This window comes from Psittacula echo, assembly GCF_963264785.1.
Source record: "Psittacula echo genome assembly, chromosome: 2".
NCBI lineage: Eukaryota > Metazoa > Chordata > Aves > Psittaciformes > Psittacidae > Psittacula > Psittacula echo.
Window position 1 is genome coordinate 91,383,658 of NC_137737.1, and position 13,544 is coordinate 91,397,201.

Sequence of the window (13,544 nt, forward strand, 5' to 3'; positions counted from 1 at the left end):
AACACTAAACAGTGCTGAAATAAAAAAAAAACCTCTAATTTGCTTAAATACTAATCATGGCTATTGAAAATATTCAAATGGATTTGCATATTTTTTACTGTATAACATGACATCCTCAGCAGCACACAGTTAACAATGTTCTTCCTCAAAATCTTTCTTCAAGTGGTAAAATACATCCATTCATGATTCCAGTATTCCAAAAATGAAGACACAGATGATGAAATCATTGTATTCTAATCATTGTATTCTTCCACAGCAAGTTTAAACTTTTGCGATTAAACTGTCAAAGTTGTATTTGGTGAAAAGAATAGTTTCTCCTGTACAAGAGAATCACACTGTTTGCTACTACTGTTGCATTTTTATACCCACAAGCACATGGGCAGCAAAAATCCAGTTGATACAATCTATCAGAAAGATTAAGGAAGCTAAGTACCTACCAAAAATAATGAATGTTCTCACACAGACAGAGAGCTTGTAAAAAATTGAACATAACCACCTAAAAGAGTTATGGAAGTAAACAGTCCTCATAAAGATCTGTCCTGGGACTCGTGCTGGTCATTGTATTTATCAGCAAGTTGGAAAAGGGGTGTAGCAAGGTGGAAAAAGTTGCTGGTGCTACTTCATTATTTATGATAGTGAAGGCAAGGACTCATAATGAACTATACACAGACCTTATGTGACTTAGCAATTAGGCAATAAACCAGCACAGGAAATTCAATATAGGTAAACGTAAAAAAATACACAGGAGAATAAAGCTGTCCAAATTTCAAATACACAGTGAGTCAACTGGTATTACTCAGGAAGAGAGATCTTGAGGTTAGGACACACAGATTATGGAAACATAAGCTTAGCGCTTGTCCTGGTTTAGCAGTAGCAGTCATTTTTTCTACTGGTGCAGTGCTGTGTTTTGACTTTCGACCTGGGAATAATACTGATAAAGCCGATGTTTTCAGTTGTGGGTCAGAATGTTTACCCTGACCAAGGACTCTGTGAGTCTCGTGCTCTGCCAGGGAGGAGGAGAAGCCAGGAGGAAGCAGGGACAGGACACCTGACCCAAACTAGCCAAAGAGGTATTCCATACCACAGCACGTCATGCCCAGGATGTAGAACTGAGAGTTCCCGGAAGGGCTGGATCACGGCAGGGTGGGGGTGAGGTACCGGTTGGTGAGCGGTTGTATTCTCTTCCTTGTTATTTCCTTTATCATTATTACTATTAGTGGTAGCAGTAGTGATTTGTGTTATACCTTAGTTATTAAACTGTTCTTATCTCAACCCGTGGGAGTTGCATTCTTTTGATTCTCCTCCCCGTCCCTCCAGGAGCGGAGGGAAGAAAGGTGGGGGGGGAAGTAGACTGCGTGGTTCTGATTTACGGCCTGGGCTTAAACCACGACAGCGCTCAACAATAGCCAGAAAATCACTTACTCAAAAAGGAATTGAGAATAAAACAGAGAACATCTCTTTGCTACTTATAGAGTGACTGCATCTTAAATACTGCATGTAGTTTTTTCCCTCCATCTGAAAAGATGTAGAGGTGAAAATGTTCCAGACAGGGAAACAAGGAGAATCCAAGCATTATCTTCCATATAAGAAATAGGTAAGTAAGCTAGAAGCCTTGAGTCTAGAAACAGGAATTTTTAAGACTGAATAAGGTAAACGCCTATAAAATATTTAGTGGCAATGGAGAAGATGTGTCTTTATTGTCTCTCCAAAAAAACAAAAGCCAAAAACCAACAAATGAAGCTAGAAGGGAATCGGGTTCAAAACAGAGAAAGGTGGGTCTTCACACAGGTGATTCAGCCATAGTAACTTCTGTTTGTGGGATACCATGAACACCAACCACTCAGACTTGTTCAAGAAGCACTGAACAAATTCATAGAATTGAAATCTCCAAGAGTAACTAAATACATGCACAGAAACCATCTACAGAATAAGTATCATCCTGTGTAGCTGGCCTGTTGGTAGAGTCTTCCCCACACTTTCAAGTCCCACTGAGGATGGTGTGCTGAGTTAAACCATCTGACCCCGTACAGCCAGCCTCACATTCTCATTCTCTGTGTGAAAGCACATGCCTTTCACAAATAACAATAGAATTGATGCAATCACAGAAAACAGAACTGGAAAAATTCTTGAGAGGTCATCTCGTCTACTCTCCTGTCTGTTGGTAGCATCAGTTGTGTGTGACCTTCTGTGGGAGATGTCTAACCTGTTTTTCAGAACCTTCAAAAGCGAGCTATTCTAGTGAGAAGCTGGCCTTCTCTGAAAAAAAGCACTTTGTAATACAACCTAAATCATCCTCGCTGCAAAGTTAATCCTTTTATTTCTTCATTGTTACAGACATGGAGAGAGATGGTCCCTCCCCCCTTGCAGTGACTTTCACGTCCTTGGACTTACCTACCAAAACCTAGAAAACAAAACCCAAGCGCTCCCAATTTGTAGTCAATCATTGAAAGAAAAAATGCAAACATCACCACACCCTCCCAGTACCAAAACTCCTCTACATATTACCCACTTGAGTGCAGCACAGCAAGTAACAAAACAGATTCTTCTAGTCGGGTCATTACTAGTAGAAAAAAAAAAGAATAAAAATGTGTGGAGTATGGTTAGTGCATAAAGAATAGTCTCTACTGCTCAGTAAATTGAGTTCATCACAATGAGAACAGACAACAGTTCCTCCTTTTCTGCATAAATCTCCTCCACCTCCCTTCTCCTCCTTATGCCCAAATCCTCAATCATTCTTCACAGATCATGCTTCCTAGACCTCAGAGCATCCTCTAATTCTCCTTGAGAAAGATAGGAAAGGTTTGGAGAGAGTCCAGAAGTGTAATGCCCAAAGCTAGACATAGCACTCAAATTGAGCCTAACCAAAGCTTTGACAAGTGAAGGGATTACAGCATGTGCCTCGCAGGCTTCCTGCTTGTGTGACGCCTGTTTCACAGCACTGCAATAGCACTGATTCACATGCAGCTCATAATTTACCCAGGTTCTGCAATGCCTTCTAATGTGACTGTTACCCACTAATTTTTACTCCAGCCCATGACTTATGTAGTTCCAATTATTTTCTGTGGTTTTTTGTGTCTTGTAGACAGACACTTTACTGAACAAGGGATGATCTTTTTTAGGAATGTCACAAAAATTACACTGATGCTAAGCACTATGGATTTGCTTCTTTTGGTCACCTCACATGGACTCCAGGGATTTTTCAGGATCAACAGACAAGACTTTTAAAAATCATTGGCTGTAGAAATAAACTATGAATTTGTGCTTGTCTGTGCTGGTTCCTATATATATATGTATATATGTATAACAGATATATATATTTTACAAAAACAAACCCCAACTTTTCCCTAAATTCTAATCTCATGCTCTAACTCGTCTCCAGTTGGATTGGGAGCATCTTCAAATTCAGTTAGGGTGGTTATTGCCTATTCCATTTCGGCAGAGATGGCAGCCAAGAGACCTTGGCTAAGACACTGTGGTTTACCTCACACTTAAATTCCTAGTTTGCATATGGAAAACAAACAAGAAAAAGGTGAGACTGACAAATTATCAGGAAAGTCAAGATGTCATCAAGCAGGCATCACACAGTGGTTGCTCTCTGCATCCTCATCTTTTGTGGGGAGGGTTTTGCATCAAGAAAGTAATAGTGAGCAAAGCTGTAACATTCACAGATGGCCCACTAGTACAGATACTGTTGACAGAATTAACTTACTCAAATTTATATCCTAACTGCAGTAGAAATATCACAGCCTTAATCTACAGGCAAATGCAGAATTACTATAGAACTAAAAGTGCTGTAGCACTGGAAGGCTCGTTCTAACAAGCGAAGATGCATGAGCTAATCCCTGTAAACAGTTTATTAAGTTACTTCAACCCCTGTTCTGTTAAGTAATTCAATGGGACACTTTTATTTCTGTGAATTTATTCTTTATTTAAAATTATTAATAAACTAATTCTACGATCATGCTCAGTCTCCAGATTGCTCACAAACTATTTGCCATTCCACAGAGCTCTTATATTCATAAATCAGATTACTTACTCAGCTAATCCACATTTTTTGCAGTCTACAAACCTACAGCATTTTCAAGGTGGTTACTGTATTAAAGATTATGCAAATGAGTATCATGGCATTTTTATCTTTCTCAGCTGAGCATTTCAGAAATCAAGAACTTGTTCACATGAATAACTGCGGAAAACATTCATCAGAATCTGAATGCAAAGTAAATAGGGAAATTCTTAACCCATTTTCACTTTCAAAAAGATAAGATTAAATCTGGTATGATAGATTAATTCATAAATCTTTTGAGACAGTGGGTAAATATGTTAAATATTGCATAATAAATAATTATCCAGAATATAGAGAATACAGGGTTCCATTAACTGCACAATGGCCAGTTTCTTCCTCTCACAGTATACGCCAACAGTGTAACGTTTGAAATCAAAGTCAAACACTATATGTCACTTGTTTTCCAGTGTAGAACTCTATTTCACCATAACAAAATCTGTATTTAACCTAACATCTTGTGTCAGATTTCTCTTGCCTACACAGTATTTTGGTTAAACTTGCCAGACACAGCATGCACACAAATTTTGGTCAGACGTCCACACTTCATGTAAAAACACTGATAAGTGGCAAGCGTGCTGCCAGCCTAACTTTACTATTAGTAGCAAAAAAATTCAAACAGAACAGCACTTTGACTCCTTTCTTACTGCTCATTTCTGATGTGTCAAATTCATCACATTTTAAAATAAACTTAGAGAAGGAGAGGCTACTAGGAAAATGGCATAAAAGGCATTCCTAAAGACCTGCTTCTCTTTTTGTGTTACTAAGAATATAGAAATGTCTTTTTCAAAACTTCTAACAGGAAGATTGCATTGAAAATTAGACATTTGATGTGTGCAGTAAAAAGGCCTTTAATATTACACAAGTAGTCTCCTTAATCCAAAGTTCAAATACCTATTTTAAAGGCACTTGGCATTATATTTAAACAAAGCTAGTGCAGCGCCTGCAGCTGCAAATTGCAGGGAACAAATGCAAATCACAAGAGTTCAAGCTGCAGGCTCTGAAAAGTCATCAAAGCCTCCAAGTACTTTTAAAGAATAATGTACAAAATGCCACCAGACCTCACAAGCTACCCTGCAGGAATCCATTGCTTTTTACCTGATAGAGCAGCGAAGCTGAGAACGTCAATCCTTTCTTTTTCCAGAGCCTCTATAAAAATGCAAATGACACCTGATAGACACATACACAGCTTAAAAAAAGAGTAATTATTTTTTTAAATAAAACGTTAAGTCTTAAGTAAGGTTAAAACCTTACAAATTATAAAATAAATTGTATCTGTGCAATGCTGCTAAAGATGGCTGAATTAACAGAAAAGTTGTCTGATACCACGGCCAGTCAATCGCAATGGTACAAATCACTAAGTAAGCATCACTAGACAATGTATCTCAACTGCCCCAACTTCCTATATTGAGTTCAACTTGTCACCTAGTAAAAAGTTAATCCCCACTTTGTAGATACCAAAAGAAATGCAGAAGTAGGTTATGTGAGAAATTGAAAGCCTTCCATTTAACTCAGTGGGATACAGAGGGATTATGTATATGCTGTCACACCATTTTGGATACTAAATCACTTTATAAACTGCAATATGGCCAATGAGTGAAGCCACAGACAGTTTAATTTTTAACCCCATTTTTCTGGTAGTACAGAAGCAAAAATACTAGGAATGTTGAAAGCTTAACAGGCATGTGGAATGTAAATTAGGTACTGAGATAGATTTAATTGCAAAGCTTAGAGCAGAATAAATTCACAGTTGTGGATACTGGCTTTTCCTTTTGATGAAGCAGAAGAGTACCAATGCATTTGGTCCAACAGCATCCAAGGCGTTTGGTCCCACTCAGCCCGAATGTGGCAGTTGTAGGGTGTCTCTCTGCAAGCAGCCACTCGCTGGGCCAGTTCACAGTACAGGTAGGAGGAGAGCTGGCACAGCTCTCTACTCACTAGCAAGCTGCTCCTGGGGCTGGGACAGGGAGCTGCTCTGATAAGGTGTGAGCTGTCCCAAAACTTTTGGCCTACAGATCTTCACCAGCTGCTGCTGGACCTCTAGGTACACACTAGTGATGTTCATAACGGCAGCATCTTTTTCCATTTCAGGTCAGTCCTTGCTGACGTGATGCCTCTCAGCCCACAGCAGAGCTCTTCCACAACCCCCACAGCTCACAGACACAGCCTGCACAGGGGCCTTGCTCTCTACTCTGCCTTATTCTAATTCATGCTAAAGATCCTTCTGCTGGTTTTCCAAACATTTTCTGCTGTTACTGTTTTCTTCCTCCATTAAGGAAAAAACAAAATAGAAAATTTTAAATTATCCTAATCATGAAGCATCCTCCACCCTTCATATGCATCAATAGCTTCACAGTAATTCCCTCTGTGTGATGAGAAAACTATTGTTTGTGGCCACTTTCGATCCAGCGAAAGGAACACATCCCCCCCCCCCGCCCCCAGCAAAACCAAAACACCACCTCACAATCCTGGGCTAGGAGCCTGAAATCTTCTTCCCTAATTCAGGAGACTCCTGCATTTTTCCACACCTATTATCAAGAAAAGCACAAGGAGCTTTTCCAGTTCATTGACACTATTACTAACAGTCAGATAGGCGACTGCTCATATCAAAAAGCTTGCAGGGTTATTGCTGAATATTATTTAATTTTCTTATTAGCCAGGCAGCATATAAAAAAATAGACACTGCAGTACTAATGAGGGAAAGGGTGTTCACCTCAGGCCAGGTTTAGAATAAGCAGCAGCAAAAGCCATGCCACACCAAAGCAGACTGGCAATTGCAATGTGCACTTCTTCAAGCAAGCCCTCGTCTATATGACAAAGCAACTGCCTATTTATGCATGTAACAGGAACTTAGCAAGATACTACACACTTACTCACCAGACCACCACCTCTCAATGTTCAGCAGGGCTGGGTGTGGGCAGCCACTCAAGGAGCAGGGAGATGGCTGCCCTGCAACTCCATAGCCCTTCCCACATCCCTAATTCCATTACTCATCCCCTGCAGACACTCTCACCGTTTACATTGCCATTAATGCTATTTTCCAATGAGTTGTAAGCCTCCTGGGATTGTAAAGCATTTGGTACCATGTAAAATTGCATTGCATTTAATATTGCTGCAACACACATGGGCCTTGTGATCTTGTTTCAAGCCAACTGATTGATAAAAATGGGTACAGATAAGAAAATGCCTGGGTAAATGCTATTTAAAAACTTTCACTGATGCAGCATGTTCATTCTCTGCATGACTTACATGCAACATCTACTGCACAGTGGCATTAAAATTGCTCCTCTCAGTAAAAACATTCCTCTGATAAGGTACACTTTCTTTTTTAATCGGGCATGCTGGGAGCTAAGCACACAGTGTGTGCGTGGGAAAGGGACGGGACCCAGCCCTGGGAACGAAAAAAGCTGACTAAGATCAATGCTCTGAGCACACAGCACAGCACAGCACATTTGGCTTTGTCCGGGAACACGACTCCCCTGCAATTCCCAGTGTTCCTGCTAATTTCGAGCTCAGGTCACCACGCTGGGCATGCAACAGGAGGCTGTCACCTGAAACACACAGAAACACATACTGCATCATACGCAACAGCCAAAAACAGTCACTGAGGGCAAACACAATCGTGTTTCCCAGTTGGCTTTGCAGTGCTGTTGGCAGCCCACACACTCAGCCAGAAAGACAACAACTACCATTGGGGAGGAGAAGATGGCACTTGGATGTTTGTACAAGGCCTTGCTTACACCCCTGGAAAGCAAATCTTGTCCTGCTTTTCTGCTATATACACAGGTGCCTGGAACACAGCCTGGAAGTCCAGGCTTTTGTCTCCAGCTCTCTTTCAGGCCACCTTCAGAGCTTTTGTTTTTCACAGCGCTGCCTGGCACCCCTACTGTGACCAAGCTCAGCTCTCATTACAGCACTATCTATAAACGTGACCTAATTTTTATGCCTGAACATCAACTTGTTGGATCTCTGCCTCTCCACAATGCACATGCTGGGGCAGGATCTCATACAGCTGCAGCTAGAAACCTAGTAGTGAGGCATTATATAGAGGTGCCTCAAACAAATCTGGTAATAAGTTGACCAGTATGTTGAATGCAGGAGTATGCAAGCTTAAAGAAGCTAAAACCAGTTTTAACAGCCATCAAGCAGCTCGAGAAGTGTCTGCAACCTCTTACTGCCACCAACTTGTTCTCTGGGGTAGGGTGTGAAATAGCACCAGACAGCAAGAGGACTGCAAAAGCACATTGTAGTTCTGCCTGAATCATCACAAATCTATTCTGGCATGTTGCTCCAGTGCAAAATTACTCCAAATTCCAATAAAAGGAAAAAAATTGCTGGACCAGGTCACTAGCTATGCCAAAACAGCTTGGAAGCAAACAAATCTGTAACAGTAGGAATCAATCAGAAAGACATTCACTATCAGCTCTCTGTAGTCGTATACTCAAGCCTTTAATGACAACTGTAACTACTTGCAACTTGCATTTTAAAGGTGGTACAGTTTAAGTGCGGACAACCACACACAACACTTACGGGTAGGCTTCTCTGAGCTCATGATCGCAGAACCGAGGGACGCGATTAAAACCAACTGTAGGTTTTACCAAGGCAAATGGAAAAACCCACAGACCCTTCTTGTGGTCTGAAAGTGGTGTGCATAAACTACCTCACTTTGGGGAGGCTTAAGACAGCGACTGCCTGCAAACACAGCACTGTACTCCAGAGCTCAAGCTGTGCATGGGCTAGGTCCCACGTGTCCCAGACTACAGATTACATTCATTCAGTCAAATCTTACACAGCTTTTCAGTTTGCACTTCCAAAGTGACTGCATAGTGCAAAACTGAAAAGCCTCTGTGATACATGGGGCTTGGTGAGAGCACACTTCCTACCTCTGACGGTTAGCAAACCCCAAGCTCACCACATTTTGTTACCGCCTACACTCGGGAGCACTAGGGCTATGCTGCCAGCCGAGGTGAGATGAACTGAGCACAGAAGGGGCCTGAGCTACTGTAGGCCTGGTGGGAGGAACACAATAAGGCGGCAGCTTCCTGCGAGGTTCACCCCCGCTGCTGAAGCACTGGTCTCACACACCCGTGGTGGAAAAACTTGCGAGTGGGGCCAAACCGCCATGACCTGCCTGAGAATGCTGAGGCCCTGGCACAGGCTGCCCAGAGAGGCTGCAGATGCCCCATCCCTGGCAGTGCTCAAGGCCAGGTTCGACGGGGCTTGAAGCAACCCGGTCTAGTGGAAGGCGTCCCTGCCCATGGTAGAGAGTTGGAACTGCATAATCTTAAGATCCCTTCCAACCCAAACCATTCTATGAGCCCCCCATGACTAGCACCTTTCCTCACACATCCCAGACGGTAACGGGAAGGTCGCGCCGCGGCTACTGCGCATGCACGTCCCGCCGCCCGGTGAGGGGAAGCAGACAGCTGTCTCTCTCGGTTCCGCCCCTCCGGCGCGCTCAGCCCGGGCGCGGAGGGGGGAAAGAAATGGCGAGTGTGATCCCAGCGGCAGCCTCCTCTCCCGCCGGTGGCCCATCCCGTACCAAGAAGCGCCCGGCGAGCCCCGGCACAGGCGGCGGCCTCGCCAAGAAAAAGAAAGCGACGGCGGCGCCAGGCGGCTCGCAGGTACTAAAGCGCAGGGCGGCCAGAGCGCGTGCGCGGAGGCGGCCTTTTCCCTGCTCTCCCCATCGCGCATGCTCCTGTGCGATTGACATGCCGCGAGCGGGGCGGCCTGGTGGTTACGCTATGCAGGTGGCTGCTGCAGGGCTCCTGTCTCGCCCGGGAAGGGCCGGCAGCTGCCAAAGCCCGCCGACTGGGTGTCTGCCGCGGAGTAGCGGGCCGGCGGTTCCTTTATAGGCCTTTGGACCCGAGGTTCAGGCTGCTTTCATCCTCCTGTAGTGAGGAGGATGTGTGCCCTCCGTCTACTAGAGCTAGGGACTAGCGCTCGGATGAGCTGCTAATTCTGTTGTGTGCAGCTCAAATACAATTTTGCATTATGGCTTTCTCTTCGTTGATCTCAGTAGACCTAAGAGTTAAATGTGAAATGAAGACGTAATGTCAGAGCCTGAGTTTTAGGGAACAGGGTCAGGGGAGGGCTGTTAATGTGCGTTTCTCCAAACCACTGCTCCTGCATTGTGTGACACCACCACAGGCCCATCCCCACCTGATGGCAGCTGCCACTTGATCATGACGGAGCACCTCATGCTCCAAAATAAGTCCAGGAAGAGGGTCAGAGTTACTGTGTATATGACAATTGTATAGACTTTAGATGCAGTATGTCTTGGATTACTTTTAGAAAGATTTTGGTAGTTAAAAAAAGGGTTGGAAAAAATGGTTGGTTTTTTTCTTATTACTCCTTCCAGAACAATTCTTCTCAGTAATGTTTTATGAACTACACCAGTAGTATACCTACAAAACGTACCCAACTGTCACTTAGGTTGCTCATTTTCACAGGAGCCATCAGATCAGGGGAGCATTGCTGCATTTTTCATCAGGTCTTCTCTCCAGCCGATTAAAAGCCACTGTGCACACACTGGAGCACAGGCACAAACCCTTCCTAATTCTGAATGTTGCTTTTGTAACACTCGATTTTCACCTTGTTACATAGTTCATAGATCATTTGCCTTTCCTCCTGGGCTTATCCCTACTAGAAGGCTTGTGATCTGTAGTGCTGAATGTAACTAACAAACTGCACTGCAACTGTGAAAAGTTATTGCCTGACATGATCAGGTTTGACAACTTTTGAAGGTCTGCTAGGGATAGCAGTCTGGATTTTCCAGTATGGAAAGGACTGCTCTGTGCATGTGTGTGTGTCTGTGTATGCAGATATAAAATATGATGTATATAATTTAAATATTTAATATACAATATTTCATATTTTAAAAAATCCTCCAAACCCTTTAGCCTCTCAGACTGTCTTAAGTTCACACCAAACTTAAGCTTGTGGACAGCTTCCAGTATTCTGAGACAATCCGTGATTTCTTACTCAAGCTGGGTTTTGGTAGTGTGTGATAAACAGTTTTTGTAATCCTTCTCACAAGTGATTTCAGTGGAGAAAGGAGTAATTTCTCAACGTTATGTCTGAGTACGCATTCAGACTTCAGCAGTACAGATCAATCCCATAAGGAAAAGGAAAAAAACTGAGCCTCAGAAAATGTGTAACCTCAGGAATGGGGCAAGAAACAGCTCGTTGATCTTCTAGCAATCACATTCAATGTTGCTGACTAGCTCTGGAGCAAGCCAGTTCAAACAGAAATTAAATGGGGGCTTTGCATTTTTTGAGAGAGAAGCATTGATCATTGGGCAATTTCTTCTGCAGAAATCTCCGCAAGTCCTTATAAAGTCCATAGCTAATTGCTGAGTAATGTACTCTTTCTGGATAAGGAAACCTGTGACACAATGAAGCACTCAATAATTCTGATCTGCTGAGCTATTCAGAACATAGACAGTCAACAAGCACTTAACACTCTGTTTTATAACTTACCCAATCTTTAAGAGGCCAAGCCAGTTAGGGACTAGGTCATCCATGGCTTTTAAATACTTTTCCTAAATATGTTACATACCAAGTATCCAGTCATTGTGGGATTTTTATTTTCTTTTATTTTTTTAACTCCAAACAAGGAACATTCATCTATCAGCCTAATAGGTACACACCTTTAATAGAATCATAGAATATACATACCGCTTTCAGCACAGGTTTGCAGGTAGCACTTGTTAGTCCTCCAACTGTTCACTTTCCTAATTAACCCTTTTAATATTTTTTAACCCTTTTAATATTTTTTTATATTTTTTCTTAACCCTTTTAATGTTTTAATATTAATTTCAGCCTTTCAGAAGACATATAAGTTGTGCTATTGCTCAGCACCAAATAGTTTCTGTTTGAAATAAACTGACATTGTGAAACAGAAATAGTGAATTATTTCCTTGGCTGACTAGCAAACTATAGGTAAGAGGATTCCTATGGAGAGTTTTGTGACTAATTTCAGGGGTCAGCTTGGGATCTGGGGACTCAGCTAATATTCTCATGATATTAACTGGTAACCTCTGCTGAGGACCTAGTGCCTGGCCTACGTGAAAATACACTTCACATTGTGCCAGCTGTGAACTTACCCACATCTGTGATTCCATCACTGTGAAATTACACAAAAAGGGGCTTTTGTAAGTTCTGCAAATCACACAGTTTGTTTTTCTTTCGCATGCTTTATGTCACAAGTGGCTCTCTCAGTGCTTGCCCTGAAAGACATGCTGGTCTGGTAAAGCTGTAGATTTCAAAAATGTGTTTATTTTTTTATATATAACAAATTTACTTAAGTATAGCCATGTAATCAAGTAGTTTGTATAACTGTGTGTATCCTACAAGAAGCCACAATTATCACACAGCATGCAAATTTTTATAAACCCAATTTTGATTATGTTTCTCCAACAGATGAATTGCTACTTTCTCTAAGATACACTTTAGGAATGTTACCAAAAAACATTCTTCATCATTCGTATGAGTTACCGACCCAAAGGTATTGAGTCATGTTTGTTTTGGAAGCATATTGCACACAGGCCTTGTCAGTCATGTCTGCAGAAGGAGACACATGCTTTTTGGATATAATGCCTGTATTTGCCAAATGTAAAATTAAAAGCGAGTTTACAGGAAAGCATGATTGCAAATTGATTACATCATTTTCATTAGCATTACAGAATTATTCCTCCCATGCAGTTGTGTCACTGAAAAATACCTCAGTCCTTGCTGCAGGAGAAAACTTTAATGTTGAGGATTAGTACACATATTAAATGGTAACATTCCTGTATCAAAAACAATGCTGTTGAGTTGTTTATGTAGCACCGTTCAGTTAGAGGTCCTTGTCTGATAATTTGCCATAGCTGCTGTGCTGGCTCAGCTCTGTCTCTGGCTCTCGTGCAGACTTGTCTCCAGGTCTCCTGTCTTCTTGATTACTATCACTTAACCTGGGATATAATCTTGACACAGATCTTAAAATGCCAGCAGTTCTTCTACTTTAATGTTCACATCATGATTTTTATAGATTGTACAGCAACAGGAGCCTTTTAAGAGTATATGCCACATCATGATGTAATTGATGAAACAGAATGCTTACCCGTGACAGATAGCATGCTTTAAAGATAAAATTTGCAGTGAGATAAGAAGGTGATTTGGAAAAAAGGTCTCTTGATTTTGTTGGATGACAATTAAAGAGAGAAAATATGCCAAGTACTATAGTAAATATATGTCTACTTGCATGATTTGTGAAACAGCTTCAGAGTTACGTGATAAAGTGAACGCCTCACTTTGAGAATGACACCATGTTTCATCTTACATTTTGCATTGATGTACCCTGTGGACTATGGAAGTGCACAAAGAATACCTTATACTTCATTCTTCTCCATCACTGTAGCAAGGACAGGTCTTGGTACCATTTAGAAAATAAATTCTGAACTTGCAGTGGTATTAAAGAGTTAAATTATCAAATATGTTGATT

At 41.9% G+C, this 13,544-nt stretch overlaps 1 protein-coding gene across 1 annotated transcript in view; it reads left to right on the plus strand.

The window, feature by feature from the left end:
* Window positions 1–9,460: 9,460 nt before the first annotated feature.
* INO80C (INO80 complex subunit C) overlaps window positions 9,461–13,544 on the plus strand; it is a 30,602-nt gene continuing 26,518 nt past the window's right edge. Inside the window, exon 1 of the mRNA XM_080610687.1 lies at window positions 9,461–9,684. Coding sequence (XP_080466813.1) covers window positions 9,547–9,684 — 138 coding nt within the window. The 5' untranslated portion in view covers window positions 9,461–9,546. The remainder of the gene's footprint in view (window positions 9,685–13,544) is intronic.